This window comes from Maniola jurtina, chromosome 23 (genome assembly GCF_905333055.1).
Source record: "Maniola jurtina chromosome 23, ilManJurt1.1, whole genome shotgun sequence".
NCBI lineage: Eukaryota > Metazoa > Arthropoda > Insecta > Lepidoptera > Nymphalidae > Maniola > Maniola jurtina.
In genome coordinates, this window is record NC_060051.1 from 9203908 (window position 1) to 9220401 (window position 16494).

At 36.9% G+C, this 16494-nt stretch overlaps 1 protein-coding gene across 1 annotated transcript in view; it reads right to left on the bottom strand.

Annotated features, from left to right (window-relative positions):
• Nucleotides 1-16241, bottom strand: part of LOC123877161 (chloride channel protein 2) — a 47261-nt gene extending 31020 nt beyond the window's left edge. Inside the window, exon 1 of the mRNA XM_045923658.1 lies at nt 15709-16241. Within this exon, the coding sequence (XP_045779614.1) occupies nt 15709-15774 (66 nt within the window). The 5' untranslated portion in view covers nt 15775-16241. The remainder of the gene's footprint in view (nt 1-15708) is intronic.
• Nucleotides 16242-16494: the final 253 nt, after the last annotated feature.

Below are 16494 nucleotides of genomic sequence, written 5' to 3' on the forward strand. Positions count from 1 at the left end.
TTACGCCAGCATGAAACTTATTTTTAACCCCGACCCAAAAAGAGTGGTGTTATAAGTTTGACGTGTGTATCTGTCTGTGGCTTCGTAGCTCCTAAACTAATGAACCGATTTTAATTTAGTTTTTTTTCTTTGAAAGGTGGCTTGATCGAGAGTGTTCTTAGCTATAATCCAAGAAAATCGGTTCAGCCGTTTGAAAGTTAACAGCTCTTTTCTAGTTACTGTAACCTTCACCCGTCGGGGGTATTATAAATTTTTAATTTACACTTGTTTAGAAATCAAAACGTACCATATCTAACTACCGTGGGAATTTTACTAATAGTCAAGTAGTAGTCCTTATATCATTCTAAAAGCTACCTATATTGTTATAGAAATGTGAACTCTATAATCCTAGCGGTAAGAAGTTAAGACGACGTGTAAAATCTAGATCTCTAGGGATACAGTTCGCTATTCAATAAGTAAACCTTGGAATTATTTATAGATCGTTTGAGTAAATTGATAGTATTTTTAATAGAATGTTAGCCATGTTAATCATGACTAATATTCCCCTTTCCCCTCCAACTAAGCGTAAAGCTTGTGATAGGAGTGGGTACGACAATAGTGCAACGGAGGGGTTTGAACCACCGACATTTCAGATTTCAGTCCGTTGCTTAACTGTTGAGCTATGGAGGCTTGAGTTATTTTTATTCAGATACAACTTAGCCCTTGACTGCAATCTCACCAGGTGGTAAGTGATGATGAATTCTAAGATGGAAGCGGGCTAACCTGGCAGTTTTCATTAAACCCATACTCCTTTGGTTTCTACACGGCATTGTACGAGAACGCTAAATCGCTTGGCGGCACGGCTTTGCCGGTAGGGTGGTAACTAGCCACGGGCCGAAGCCTTCCACCAGTGACCAGACCAGAAATTTTGACATTATAAAATTCCAAACCCCTGATTGGAATCGAACCCGGGATTGAGTGTTGGAGTAAAATAATATTTCTTTAAACCATGCTGAAATGATATCGTTTATTAATGCTCTTCAATTCTTTAAATTAATTTAACTTCCCATCCTAGTAATATTCGTATTTTAAATGCGCGTGTACTTAGCCCCCACCCGAAGGGCGCCAACGGGACCCTACAACCAGTTGTACGATCATAAAACTGTGCTATTACTAACCCTCCGTTGCCCGTCCGTCTGTCTGTCTGTCAGCGGGCTGTATCTATCTCATGAACCGCAATAGGTAGAGACTAGAGAGTAAAAATTTTGACAGAGTGTGTCGTTGTAGGCGAGGAGCCACCAATCCTGAAAGCTCCGTGATCACGGATTCTAATATTTTTAATAAAAAATAAAACTTCACGTTTAGACGAACAAGATTTGCTTGGTCAGCGTGGATTTGATTTGCCGGAAATATTTTAATTAAATTTTTTATTATTAAATTTTCATGCGTTTGAATGTAAAATTTATAATTATCTTGGTATGCGTGCTCACAAACTTTGAAATCACGTGATTCAGTTATGGTATCGTTCAAATAACCATATGAGCTTAATATGAGGTAGTTATTTCGAAATTACAGACAGACACTCCAATTTTATTTATTAGTATAGATTGTCGCTATAACGAAGAATAATAATAATTTAAAATGGTCGCCATGTACTTACATTAAAAAAGTACATAATATAATATATTAATCTTGTACGATGGTTCGACTCGCACTTAAAACATCGGTCAAGCGCGAATAAAATTCGCACACGTGATTATATTTAAATTTTTATGGTTGCCAGGTTGAAATTTTTATTATTTGCTGCTATAGCGTCAATAGAAATGCACACTCTTTGAAAATTTCAACCCTACATCTATTACGGTTCACAAGATGCAGCTCACTGACAGACAGACGTACATACGGACAAACGGATGGACGGGCAGCGAAGGCTTAGTACAAGTAATAGGGTCCCGTTGGCACCGTTCTGGTACGGAACCCTAAAATCTAGTTACATAATCAAGTGCTTATGATGTCCAGTGCTTATCACTATAATTAATAGCTAACCGCAACAAGTTACTAGATCAAGTGTTTGATAATGCCCACTTGTAATTATTATAATAATTACGTACCTACTTCGTGAGTGGCATATAGCTCGTGACACAGAATTATGGATTAGCCTGTGTGTAGTAGAGGTGGACCATTTCACAGGTAGCATGTGAAAAATCATGTGAAAAGCCCTTTCATTATAAACACTTGCTACCTTGAACGCACGAAGCAGAATCTTACAAAAGTACCTAAATAATGAAAAAACCCCGCTTTTTTTTTTTTTCGCGTACACACGGTTATCGATTGGAGCTAAAGAGCGTACGAGCTAGAGCACTGACATCACTTTGTGTTAGAAAAGGAAAAACATCTAGTTAAAATTGTAGCGAACAATCGTTTTTGATTTATCGTGCAAAATGTCGAAGAAATACCCGAGTACGGAACTCTCGGTGCGCGAGTCCAACTCGCACTTGGCCGGTTTTTCTTGTATGAAAGCCCCCTGAAAAATAATTTCATTGAATGCTCAATTCAATATTTGGTTTTGGGCCAACGTTCTACACCAAATACCAAAATTTCAGATTTGTAACTCATTTCGTCTACGAGCTAAGTACAGAACTGTGACATGATCCGAACAGACGGACAGACAGACAGACAGCAGAATGGCATTAGTAAGGCTCCGTTTTTACCCTTTGGGTACGGAACCTTAAAACATGATCTTGTGCCGTCAACGCTATTCTATTGACACGAATGTCTTCCGCAAACTTGCACGCGGTGCCGTCTGTACGTACATATAGCACACTGGAGCAATTATCGTACGTGAAGGAGCATACATAATGGACGTCTTGCGAGGGGGCGATACCTATTATGTCCGCTCCGAGACACCACAACTATTTCAACGAGATATTATATACAGTAGACTCCTACTAGGTAGGTATAACAAAAGTCAAATAATTTATTCAAAGTTGGTACTACTCGTATGTGGTACTATTGTACTCTTTTTGATGAACTTTAAAATTACATCATTACTGTCGTATTCCTCATTACTGAGGGCCGTGACCCTATTTCCAATAATAGTAGGAGTTCTCTTGAGATAATAATGCGGTTCCCAGATCCTTCCGCGTACAATTCGACTAAGAAAACGATATTTCGACTCTTACGTTTTACAGTTATTATCAGATGTTAGTGATAATAACCGAGAGATGTTAGTGATAATAATAATAAATAGAGACGGACCGAGAACACGGAGGAAACAAAAAGGCCAAATTCGGACCTCTAAGTCGGTCACCCATCCAGTTACCGACTTTGGTCAACGTTGCTTGACAATCATAATCGATTGATATGCGTTGTAAAAATTACATATTTTTATAGAAATCTGGATATACCTACCACCGACTCAGATAATAATTACTAAAACGTGTCTACATTTCTTCGAGTTTGCTTAGAGTTGCGAGTCTGCGAGTTTGATTGGTTAGTATCCAAAATATGAGACCCAGATCAACCAGACTACGTTTGAAGTGCGCTAGGATAAAGCCTCTTATAATTCGTTTCGCTACAGATTTTTGTATTAAGTAGTACAAACTTAAAGTCTGCCAACGCGCACTTGACAGTGACATGCGCAGAATTTGAAGCTAGGGTAGGCATTACTTAGTTAGATTACCTATTATTGAATATCTTGATGAAAAATCACGAAAAAAGAGCACGAAGCTATTTTAACTTGTGTAAGCAGTTCTTTTATGCTTCTATGAACTGCACTCCACTGGCGGTAGACTGTGGCCAAAACCCTTCTCACTCTGAGAGAAAACCCGTGCTCTGTAGTGAGCCGGCGATGGATTGACCATGATGAAGATGATGATGATGATGATGGCAAACATAAAGAAGAGAGTAACGATCTAGTATCATGTATGAGTAGTTCACATAAGCACCTACCTTCCTAAGAGCGCAAATATTTACCATAGTACGGTTTCTTGCCGAGAAACCTAATATTATGTACAATGTACAGTGCACTAACACGTCTTTGACTTCAGTGTTACAGTTAAACGACAGGCCTTAGGATTTTTATGATAGGACCAGAAATCTACAGGTCCTCGTTTGTTCGCTATTTTCATGAAAAAAAGAGATCTACAGAAGCTCCATACAAAAACACTCTGCATACCACATCGATCTCTTCACCGTTGATGCTTCCTCACAAGAAACACAAGTATCTACGAAATAATATAATCCCAATTTCATAATATCTTCACTCTTCAAGTACACAATTACAGCACAAGTACTTACCTTGAGCCTATAACGAGACACCTGAAATTCCGATAAATAATATAATTAAACCTTGACACCTAACTAGTACGAATATTGGACGTGAGACCGACTGATTTACGCAACCTATAGTTACTTCTAATATTCAAAACTTTGACTACTTTTATCGTGAAGTAATAAAAAACCGTCAAGTGCAATTCGGACGAAGGGTTTCGGAACTGTCGAATAATGTTTTTTAATTTTTTTAATTTTCATGGCAGCCATTTTGATTTTATTATTATTTGTTGTTATAGTAGTTTGGGTCGAGGAGTGTTCGATCCTGGGCACGTATCTAACTTTTCAGAGTTAATGTGCGTGCGTTTTTAAGCAATCAAATGTCACTTGCTTTAACGGTGAAGGAAAACATCGTGCGGAAACCTGCATGCCCGAGAGTTCTTTATAATGTTCTCAAAGGTGTGTGAAGTCGACCAATCCGCACTGGGTCAGCGTGACTGACTTTGAATTATGCCTTTCTCATTCTGAAAGAAGATCCGTGCTCAGTAGTGGGCCGGTTATAGGTTGATGATAATGAAACCACGTTTCTAAGCTATGTTTGAGTAGTCGATGGATAAAGTGCGTGTGAAGAACTAGAAACTTTTGAATCGGACTCAATTTGAATATTAGCTGTAACATGTTAAGATAATAGTCTCGTAATCTCACCGCAAATCCGCCGCAATTTAAGTAATCTATGCTCGCGGCCGGCGATGTGTGACGTCATAATTTATAGTGACGTCAAAAGGTTACACCTCACACGACAAACTAGATTGCTCTCATAAATATTTATTGTTTGTTTATTGTAATGGATGCGTAAGGCATTGTACATTGTTAAAGATTCATAATACAATGGTGTTGACCAAGCAATATTGTCTAGGTCAGTCGCCAAGTATGGTCTTGCGAAAATCTATTTGTTAGGGATGCCACCTATATCAAAAATAAATTATATAAGGTATAATATTCCTTAGTAAGCAATATTATTGGTCTTCAAAGTAAGTAAAATACCCAAAATTATCGATTTAACTAAAAAAAGGACAGCAAATGTTTTTGACATCACATTCCACTATTTTTTATGCATTCGAAGACCGTGAAATATATCTTAATATATTTAAAAAAAGATTCCGACGAATCGAGAACCTCCTCCTTTTGTGAAGTCGGTTAAAAAGAAAATCTGACTGACTGATCTATCAACGCAAAGCGCAAACTACTACACGGATCGGTCTGAATTTTAGCATGCAGATAGCTATTATGATGTAGACATCCGCTAAGCAAAGACTTTTGAAAACTCATCCCCTAAGGGGGTAAAATAGGGGTTTGAAATTTGTGTAGTCCACGCGGATGGAGTCGCGGGCATAAGCTAGTGTACTTATAAACAATTGTGAGGGAAACTTGGTAAAACAAAATCGCACATTATCCTTGCCCTAGGTACGCAGCACTCATTTTAGGCGTATGGTCCAATAACAGGGCTCTCTCCGTCACTCGTTTCATACAATCGTAGTTCCAATTTCATTTGAATATTAAGCAACCAAAGTCCATGAAATTTTGCAGACATATTCTAGAAACTAATATCTGTGTCTGTGGTGTTTTAGATTTTTCTAAAAATATGTAGTTTTAAAATTACAGGGGCTCAAAGATTTGTATGAAATTTTTTAAGACCGCGTAACTTTGAAACCGAATATTTTAACAGAAATCTGGAAAACCACAGACATAGATATTAGTTTCTAGAATATGTCTGCAAAATTTCATAGACTTTGGTTGCTTAATATTCAAATGAAATTGGAAGTACGATTGTATGAAACGAGTGACGGAAAGAGCCCTCTTAAGTATTAAGTAAGTAGGTTTGTGCATACTTTAAACCACTAAGCTACTGTACTAGTACCTAGTCATAATTGGAACATAGGTGATAACAGGCGATAATGAAATTTGACTTTTGATATTCCTAGGTACTTCAACGATTTTTCTTTGTAACATAACAATACGTATGTAAATACTAAATACCTTATCTACTTTATGTTTTTTCTTTGTTGCGATTTGCGAAGTTCAATGACGAATAACCTATTGGACTAAGAGTCCGCGAGGGCTAGACCTTCGTTATTTAATAAAAGCTGAAAGTTTCTATGCGCATTGTCCCCAACCACATACCATTCCCTCCCAACACAGGAGGAACGACATCAAAGAGAGAAGCCGGGGCAGGTAAGTACGTAAGTAAGCTTCTAAGTACTGATGATGATGATGATGATTAAGGAGTCCGTGAATCAGTGGAACGATATAGAATATCTAGCAATAAATCCAATAAGTACTGCAGCTATTTACTTATTTTGGAGATAGGCGTTTATCAACAGACAGCTGTGCTTGACGCCAGCGAACCAGCATTGGACATCCAGTTGAGGCGATACCTCCAGTTTCACATAAAACGGGAGATCTGTTATCTGGACGTAAATAAAAGCCCTCAACCTTCCAAAGACCCAATATTGTGTTCAGCCGTGACGTATTCGATAGAGGTACAACTGCCATACCCCTTCCAGGTTAGACCGCTTCCATCTTAGACTGCATCATCACTTACCACCAGGTGAGATTGCGGTCAAGGACTAACTAGTATCTGAATAAAAAAGGTCGAATTCTTTCGGTAAGACTGCATTTGATGAAAAAGGGACATCAAATAACATAATTAAATTATTATCAACGAATAGCTTCATCGCGCGCCGCCAGGGTTAGGAACTTGAGGGCATATATTTTTTTCTATAAGGAAGGAAAGGTTGCCTGGCAGAGATTGCTCCAAGCAATAAGGCCGCCTTTGCACACAATTGTTTTTTCTGTTTTCTTCTTTCTGTGTTGTGATCCTTTACATGTGTTTTTGTGTGCAATAAAGTGTTCTATCTATCTATCTATCTCTACAAAGCAAGGGTTTTCTGAAATTCTTGTGACGCCGGGGCGGCACAGCTATGGCATTCTAAGAACTGATGATGATGATTAAAGAGTCCGTGAATCAGCGGAACGATATAGAATATCCAGCAATAAACGCAATTAGTACTGCCGCTATTTATAACCGCTCTACAAGGAAAATTGCTAAAAATAGCTCTCAGGAATTGGGTTACATCGTAAATGATAGTGAACATTTAATAACTCAAGACAATAAGTTACTTACAATGTATTGTCTTCAATTATTAAATATTCAGAGAGATTCTATTCTCTATGAATGTATTCTATTCTCTATGAATAATGGCATGTACCCGTTCAAACCATTTATGGGATGGCACTGCCAAGTACAGGCTTGATGCATTGGATTTGGTGGACGGTGGACACATTAATTGGTGACGAACCAAATTAAGCTTTTGGTTTCTTTGTCTTCCAAAATTGGTAAAATCCACAATCGCAGCTAGTTTACTAACGATTTTAAATTACTATCGATTTAACTAAGAAGTACCTACGTCAAATGTGTATGACGTCACATCTGTGTATTTCATACAAGCTCCCATACCCTACTAAGCGAGCGTGTTGACGTTTAATAAAAAGTCGCTGATTTGACGAGTAGTCATCAATCATCATCATCCCTACTTAAGAAATAAACGGTTTTCTTTCTTATTTCCTTTCCTTCTTTTTTTCTTTCTTTCTAAAGCACTAGGCGATATTCTTATGAGCTTACGAACGCTATACAGGTTCATTTTTTTATTTCTTATACAAGTTAGCTCTTGAATGCAATCAAGTTGGTGCAAGGGTTGCTTGGTGGTAAGTGATTATGCAGTCCAAGATGGACATTAGACATCCTCGCAATTTTCTGGTGAAAAGGTAGCCTTATTGAAAGAATTCGGCGTATCGACTATTAGGCACATGACCGCGTTATCAGATAAGCTATCATACGCATTAGGTGTGATATAAGCTGTGATAGCGGATTTGATAAGGCGAGATAATCTGTACAAAGTCAATGTCATGCCGTGAGTTATGACAGCTAACTCGCTTCCTGTACCCCTGTTTTTCGTGAGGAAAATCCGTCATAGATACCACTGACCACGGGGGTGCACAGTGGTTATGTCGGACTCCTACCGACTAAAAACCTCACGGAGTTCCATCCCACCGCTGATGACGGAGCACAAATGACCGACAACACCTCGTTACTTCGCCAGCGGATGTGCGCCTCTGCAAAGCCACCACTGGAGCACTACGCGTCCCAAACACCGTTAGAGGCATGCCGGAACCACAGCACGCCAACTAACCTGAGGACCACACTATAAACGACGGACCGCCCTGTGTCCATCACCCACAGGTCCTCTCGAGGGCTAGGGTTGTTAAAGTAACGGGGTTTTTGCCTAAAGAGTATTTTTCTATTTCTTTCGTTTGGGTATTTACCGATTAGCTAATTACAATTTATTTAATGCTACCCATGCGGGCATTACTGCATAAATTGTTCTTCATCGCGCAAATCGTTGATTTTTTGCATTTTTTTTGCAACGCATAATTTATAACTAGGTCGGAAGGGAAATACCGTTTTAAACATATTAAGGTGGATTCATGCTACACCATTCACGGGCCAACCGTGGAGCTGTCTATAGTTTTGACTGGACACCTAGCACGGGTGAGGCACAGTATTGCATGAACGCCTTAAATCCGCTTTCGCAAAAGAGTTAACTTACAGCTTGCTTCATTGGATTAAAAAAAATAGAAAGATTTTTTTCAAATAAAATTTTACAAGTACTTTTGAATAGTTAAATGCATACACCACCTGGTTCAAAATGCCTGCCCTAACGAGATGAACCAGCAAGAAACTCGGCGATTGCTCTTTGCATAAAATTAATTGCAGATAGAAAGATACTCATCAGATCTTACGGTATGTGCTATACTCTATCCGCGGAAAGAAGTTAGTATAGCGCTCTCTATGTTACGTAATTCCATTAAGAGGGCTCTCTCCGTCACTCGTTTCATACAATCGTAGTTCCAATTTCATTTGAATATTAAGCAACCAAAGTCCATGTGCAGACATTTTCTAGAAACCAATATCTGTGTCTGTGGTTTTCCAGATTTCTGTTAAAATATTCGGTTTCAAAGTTACGCGGTCTTAAAAATTTTCATACAAATCTGTGAGCCCCTGTAATTTTAAAACTACATATTTTTAGAAAAATCTAAAACACCACAGACACAGATATTAGTTTCTAGAATATATCTGCAAAATTTCATGGACTTTGGTTGCTTGATATTCAAATGAAATTGGAACTACGATTGTATGAAACGAGTGACGGAGAGAGCCCTGTTAAAAAGATCTCGTGAGAACGAGTGTTCATGATATAACTTGAAATAAAGAAATACAGATCTTCGATCTCGGACCGGCTCATATACGGTGTTACGTGAATGCACCCTAATGGTAAGCACTAAGCAGTAAGCACGCTCGTTTTCAAAACCCGTTTCTTTGTATGACCTAAGTTCGAACTTTTACCAGTTCTTGCAATATTTCATGAGACCATCTTTGGCGAATCTAGCACTCGCACAACTGCTTAGGATGACGTTGGAACGTATGGGTTGGGTTTTTTGAGTAAGAAATAGCGAGCAAACGAGTAGGCGGGTCACCTGATGTTAAGTGATTACCACCGCCCATGTTCATTTGCAGCACCAGAAGAACCGCCTTTCAGGAATTTGTTGGTCCGCCCCTTGAATACTTTTTCGTTGTTGGACTTGATTAGTCCAACGGTACGCCCCCGAATCCGTGGCGTGAGTCCACGTGACGGCTGACGTTAGAAATCGGGGACCTCGTCTTCGCTGGCGAAGACCTTGTGCAGCGGTTGTAGATGTGTATATTGCCAATGCCTACAAGATAGGGTGCATTGTCAGTCATGATTTGTCATGATTTTTGATAGTCGATGTCGTGGGAACTCTTTGATTTTCCGGGATAAAAAGATGCCTATGTCATTTTCCGGGACGCAAGGTACCTTTGAACCTTTCATATAAACCGGTTAAACAGATGGAACTTTAAGGATCCCGTGGGAACTCTTTGACTTTCCAGGATAAAAAGTAGCCTATGTCCGTTCCCGGGATGTAAGCTAACTCTGTAGGTACCTTTCATCAAAATCGGTTAAACTGCTGGGCCGTGAAAGACTAGCAGACAAGACAGATAGACGCACTTTCGCATTTATAACATTAAAAAGTATGGATTTGAAATGTGGCAAGAGTACGACTGCGGGGGTTTCTATGCTGCCGCATGATTGGTTCGCCAGTGAGCCTTTCATTCTTAATAATTACCGTCGCAAGTTATATGCAAACATTACAAACAATAGAATTGAGTGACTAAAACAAGAACAAAATTAATCGCTTTAATCCCACCAAAACACAGATAACTACCTACTGATGTCTACATTCGTCAAAAATACGCTAATTAGATCAAAGCCTAATTTAATTAACCTAGATCTTCGTGGAAAGTACCTAAGTATAAGTACCTACCTATACAACTAAATATACAAGATAATGCTTTTTTATTTTTTTATAGGACTTACTGTTTTAGTACTTTATATGGCTCGGTTCTTTTAACCTGCATTGTCATTTTAAAACTGCCAAAAATGGACTTGGAAACTTTTTGCCTTGAGCGTCCAATTCTTCTTTTTAAAGAATATTAGCCATGCTAAATAATGACTAATATTACCCTTTCCCCTTCAGCTAAGCGTAAAGCTTGTGCTGGGAGTAGGTATGACAATAGTGCAACGGGTGGGGTTTGAACCGCCGACCTTTCGGAATTCCGTCCGCTCCTGAACCATTGAGCTATTGAGGCTACAAATTCTGTAGGTATTATAGTAGGTAGATCTGTCAGTCTGTGTGGATTAAGATAGCTAGATTGGTTAACACGGGGTATTAGCGCTCTAGTCTATTATTTCACGTCATAAACACTTTTGTTTTTTAAAGCACAGCCAAAATGTTTTTGTGCGTGTTTAATCTATTCAACCTGAATACAATTTAAAACACTCGCATACACACACATACAAACACACATTGATTTTTAAGATTATAATTTTTTTTTCTTCTCATCAGTACTTAATTTTGACAATCTTGAGGTGGGCGTTAACAACAGCAACACAATTTGTTACTAATAATGGGAGAAAAATAAAGATTTTTTAATTTTTTTTTTTCATTTAAATATCCTAGATACATTATGTTTCTCTATTCATCATCAAAATCTAAACACGTCGGCCCACTACTGACCAACGATAATGGAATGGGGGGGGACTAGCCATTTTCGGTAATTATAAAAATATTTTATTTTTGAGAATAATAGGCCTTGACAGATAGACGGACAACAATCTAACTATTTAAGTTTTTCATTATGAGTTACGTAACCCCATAAATTACAAAATGTTTAGAAAAAAACTACATTTTCCCGGAGTTTAGTTGATAGGTGATCGTGAAGTAAAGAATAGTTAACTAAGTACAGGTAGTTAGTGCATTTTTTTTTCCTCAACATTGCATTGACTCCAAGGCTCGTGGTATCTCATTTCCTAATGTATTTTATATCAGTACACTTATAATTTACTACTTACTATCTAACGAGACGGCGTCGATTCTTATGTCTTTGTCTAAGCTTTTAAAATACTTAAGTATCTGCATCTTTTTCTTTTTAATATTGCTAAAAAGGATGAGAAAATGACAAAAAATATATAATTTATAGGGTCTTAAAACAAGTTTGTCTGTCCCTAATAAGAATTATTAGTACATACATCCATGGTCTGTCCTTTTCTAATTAAGTATATACATACATTGGCATTGATAAGAAAAAGATGCAAATAGTCTAAAAATTTTCAATAGAATCAGTGCCTAATGTGGCTAATTATTTTGTACATAATATCTAAGTATATTTAAATTGATAGACCTTTTATTGCTATCCTTTTCAGTAGGGAGCATTATGAAAGAGATAGCAATATATGTATTTTTTATATTGTCTATTAAGTTTAGAGTTTGTGTACAGCAAAATTACTCAAATTGGTGCTTATTTAGCTTCCTAACCTCTAAAGTCTAAACTATCGGGTCTAAATTGTATTGCCATCCCTTTCATAACGCTCCCAGCAAAAAAGGATAGCAGCAGATTTCGATCTGTCAATTTGTTCTAGTTAAAGATTGTGTGTAGGTACAACCGAATTAGGATCAATAATTATGTTATCACTAGCCGATGCCCGCGACTTCGCCCGCGTGGATTTAGGTTTTTCGAAATCCCGTGGGAACTCTTTGATTTTACGGGATATAAAGTAACCTATGTGCTAATCCAGGATATTATCTATCTCCATTCTAAATTTCAGCCAAATCCGTCCAGTAGTTTTTGCGTGAAGGAGTAACAAACATACACACACACACACACACACACACACACACACACACACACACACACACACACACACACACACACACATACAAACTTTCGCCTTTATAATATTAGTGTGATTTATCGAACTAGTTAATACCTACACTCAATGTGAAAAGTAAAGAGGTTTGTTTGCGTGTTCCAATTCAGCTCGAAAATGATTGAATCGATTGATGAGATGAGTCGTCCATAGCCCTGGAGAATCTAAAAAAGATTCGCATATGAATCAATTTCAATTCCATATCATTTGGCATACAAGCGAATTGAACGCTTAAAGATTATTAAATACCATTGACGAATTTCTAATTAATGACAAGGTTGCATGGAAACAGTCGGCTTTGCATCCACCAGCCCAGCAGCTCAGAATTCGAGTAGCGATTCCGCGAAACTATTGCATCAAAAGTCTGTCGTACTTATGACCTTTTTCTATAGATACGCCACACACACCTAACGCATACTGCATAAACGTGCCACGCGAATATGATCATTAAGGTGCTACACCACTTAGGGCCTTTGACTGTACCTAATAGTTACATTCCTTATTTATGTAAGAACATATTGTAATAGTTTGTTTTTAGGGTTCTGTACCTCAAAAGGAAAAAAGGAATCCTTATAGGATCACTCTGTTATCTGTCTGTCTGTCTGTCTGTTGTGTCTATCAAGAAGAGCTATAGGATATGTGTAGCACAGAAAGAAGAAAGGTTTAAAAAAAAAGTAACTTCTCAGAAGTATCTGCTTCCCAAACCAGTGGTAGATTAGGTTTCGATTTTAGTTTTATTATCTACTAGCGACCCGCCCCGGCTTCGCACGGGTGGACATTTATTTTTTCTATTTTCCGGGATAAAATATAGCCTGTACGGATTCGGAAGAATCCCTCTAAGTAATGGTAAAAGAAATTTTGAAATCGGTGCAGTAGTTTTTGAGCCTATTCAATACAAACATACAAAAATACAAAGGTTTCCTCTTTATAATATTAGTATAGATAGTAAATGCACATGTTTGTAATAATACACCTAGACGCCTATTATACTAATAGATAAAGCCATTAACATTTAAATTTTTCACAGATTCGACAAACACATAAAGAGGCATGCAGAATTACAATTACAACTCTATTACTTTCAATAACATTCAAATATTATTGTTAACTAATATGCATGGAATTTGGACTAGACAAAGTCATACAATAGATTTTTATAATATTATAATGGTATACTTACAGCATATTTTTTAGAGTAACACATTTAGGAGTAGACAAAGCTTGTGTCTTGTACAGTAAGAAACTGCAATTTAACACATGCCGACGCATGTCTACTTATATTAGCAATACTATAGACAGTTTATCCCAGGCATAGCATGTTGAATCAAACTTAATTTGCAGTATTTTATAGAAATATACTACAAAAAGCATATAATATGGAAGCAGGCTAGCTTGGAATGGATAGTTAATATGACAGTTTAATCCTAGACCCATAATCCTTTTTTTTGCATGGATACAAAAATTAACATAGTTGAAGACCTGGAGAGTGATATATGCTACTTTTTACTTTTGTAAATCAAACCCACTTCCCATGAGATTTAAAAAAAAATCCACACTGACAAATTTGCTGTATCATCTTAATTCCCATACTCCTACTATCTTGATTATAGTAGCATGGAACTTATATGACCCAGTGGGCAAATATGTACATAGAAGAATAATGCATACAGCATCTCCCCCTATAGGAACTGTGTCGCTTTTTGGCAAAACATAATACATTATGTGTACTACTTTTTTTTAATAGTCAGCATGTGACTTACTTTGCAATTTAGCAAAATTTATGTAAATTGTGTTAGTTACACTACAATTCAAGTCAATTATTATTTTGATGAGTTTTGAAATCACAAAACTGTTGAATTTGCATTTAAATGACCCAATTGGTTCCAAATGCACAGTTTTTCTATTGTTACATAACTAAGTATGGTATAAATGTCTGGACTGACCGATTAATTTAGCAAATAGTGTCTGAATGCATAGATATATTGAGCTTAAAACTTCAAATTTTGTGCTCTAGATAATAGACAATAGATATTTATCTAAGTTGGAGACTGCTACATACATTTGAATTAGTATTTTGTTTACAATACTTACTCACTTACTTTGACTCTCTCCAGCAATGTGCGGGGCTGCAATTGCTATATGTATAGTATGGCATAATGGAAAGAGCAACCGCCGAGTTTCTTGCTGGTTCTTTAATAGCTAGTTGAGCTATTAGGTAACATAGTGAAGTTGGTCTCCTATTTGGGAGGTATGGCATTCGAACCACGGACATGCACCTAAGACTGGATACATTCACACTGTATCATACTGCACAATGTGCATTATCATCAATTGAATATCATTTGTTTTAACAGTAAAAGAAAACATAGTGAGCAAACTTGTATATCAGATTTCTTCATTATGCTCTCAAAGTCATTATCAGGCAATTAACAAGGGTTTAATGTTTTATTTAAAAAACTTTGTGGTAGATAAATTGTCTCACCATCAACTCAATATTGCAAAGAAATAAATTGTTGTCAGCTTGAGAACGATTTTATACAGGAAGTCTTTAAATATATAAATAGCCAAGCCTGATCTATAAATTAAAAAAAAGACAACTCAGATCTGTGCTATATTAAGTAACTATTTAATTATGATGCTAAATTAAGATAAAGATTAAATGGAACAACAATTGCCTAAGGTATAACATGTTACTTAATTACATACCTAATAAAAATTATCTTTAAAGTTCACTGAAACAGTATAAACATCAGAGTATGATCAGAAAATTCTAGTTGGCGAAAAATTATAAAATATTAATTTTATAAAGATTTTATATTGCTTATGACGTCTAGGTACTTAAAACACAATCATTAAATCAGTTCGCAGACTTGTTTATTATTTATTCATATGGATAAGCAGAACTGATTACGATTGTTTCTGACATAAATATTGCAAAATTACACGGATGTTAATAACCCTGCAAAGAAATTATTATGTGGAAACGTTTTCTAGATGGAAAAGAAAGTTTCAACTTTCGACTTTTATTTCGCAAACTTATCTCAACACTTACCAAAGTGTTCTGGTATCCCAGACCGGACTCATCGTCCGAGGTTTCTTCCTTTTTCAGTTCCTTCATAGCTGCAGTTCCTCACAAATCAAAATAAACTAAGTTCCAAAACAATACACTACGCGAAAACTTTGCACTCCGCAAATCACAGTCGGCCGAGCGCGGTCCGCGGACTTGTAACTTTTTTTTTTAACCGGCTTTGATTTGACTTATGACGTCCGTTCAGTAACCACCTCCTTATTCATGGTCCGGTGTGTATCACACGATTATTTTGTAATTGAATAAACGCGATTTAATGCAAATTGCGCGTGAGCAACAGGAAATATAGCTACAATCAACACGTTCAAATCACATCTCGTCCAATGACCGACTGCGAAGTTGACAGTTTGAATTGAAATGACAATTGTTGGCTGTCAAATATTTACCGAACGCGGTGACAGTTCGTGCATTCAATGTTTGGGAAACGGGGACGATTTGGCCGTGAACTAGGAATTTATCGGCTTATCACAATAAACTGATTTCGATCTGTTGTAATCTTTTCATATCAATGATATAACTTTAATAAAAGACGAAATAAAGTTACCTACTCAATTAATTGAATTAAATGTTAAATTGAAAGGACGTTCGATCTACTAACAAGACTACAAAGTTATCGTTATTTGAACGCAACTATTCATTTCAATCAACTTTTCCTAGACTTTTCCGCGTTAGATTTGAATTGAAATAAATTCGAAATATTTAAATATTAAATATTACTTTTTTGATTAGTGTCTTTATCTGTTTGTATAA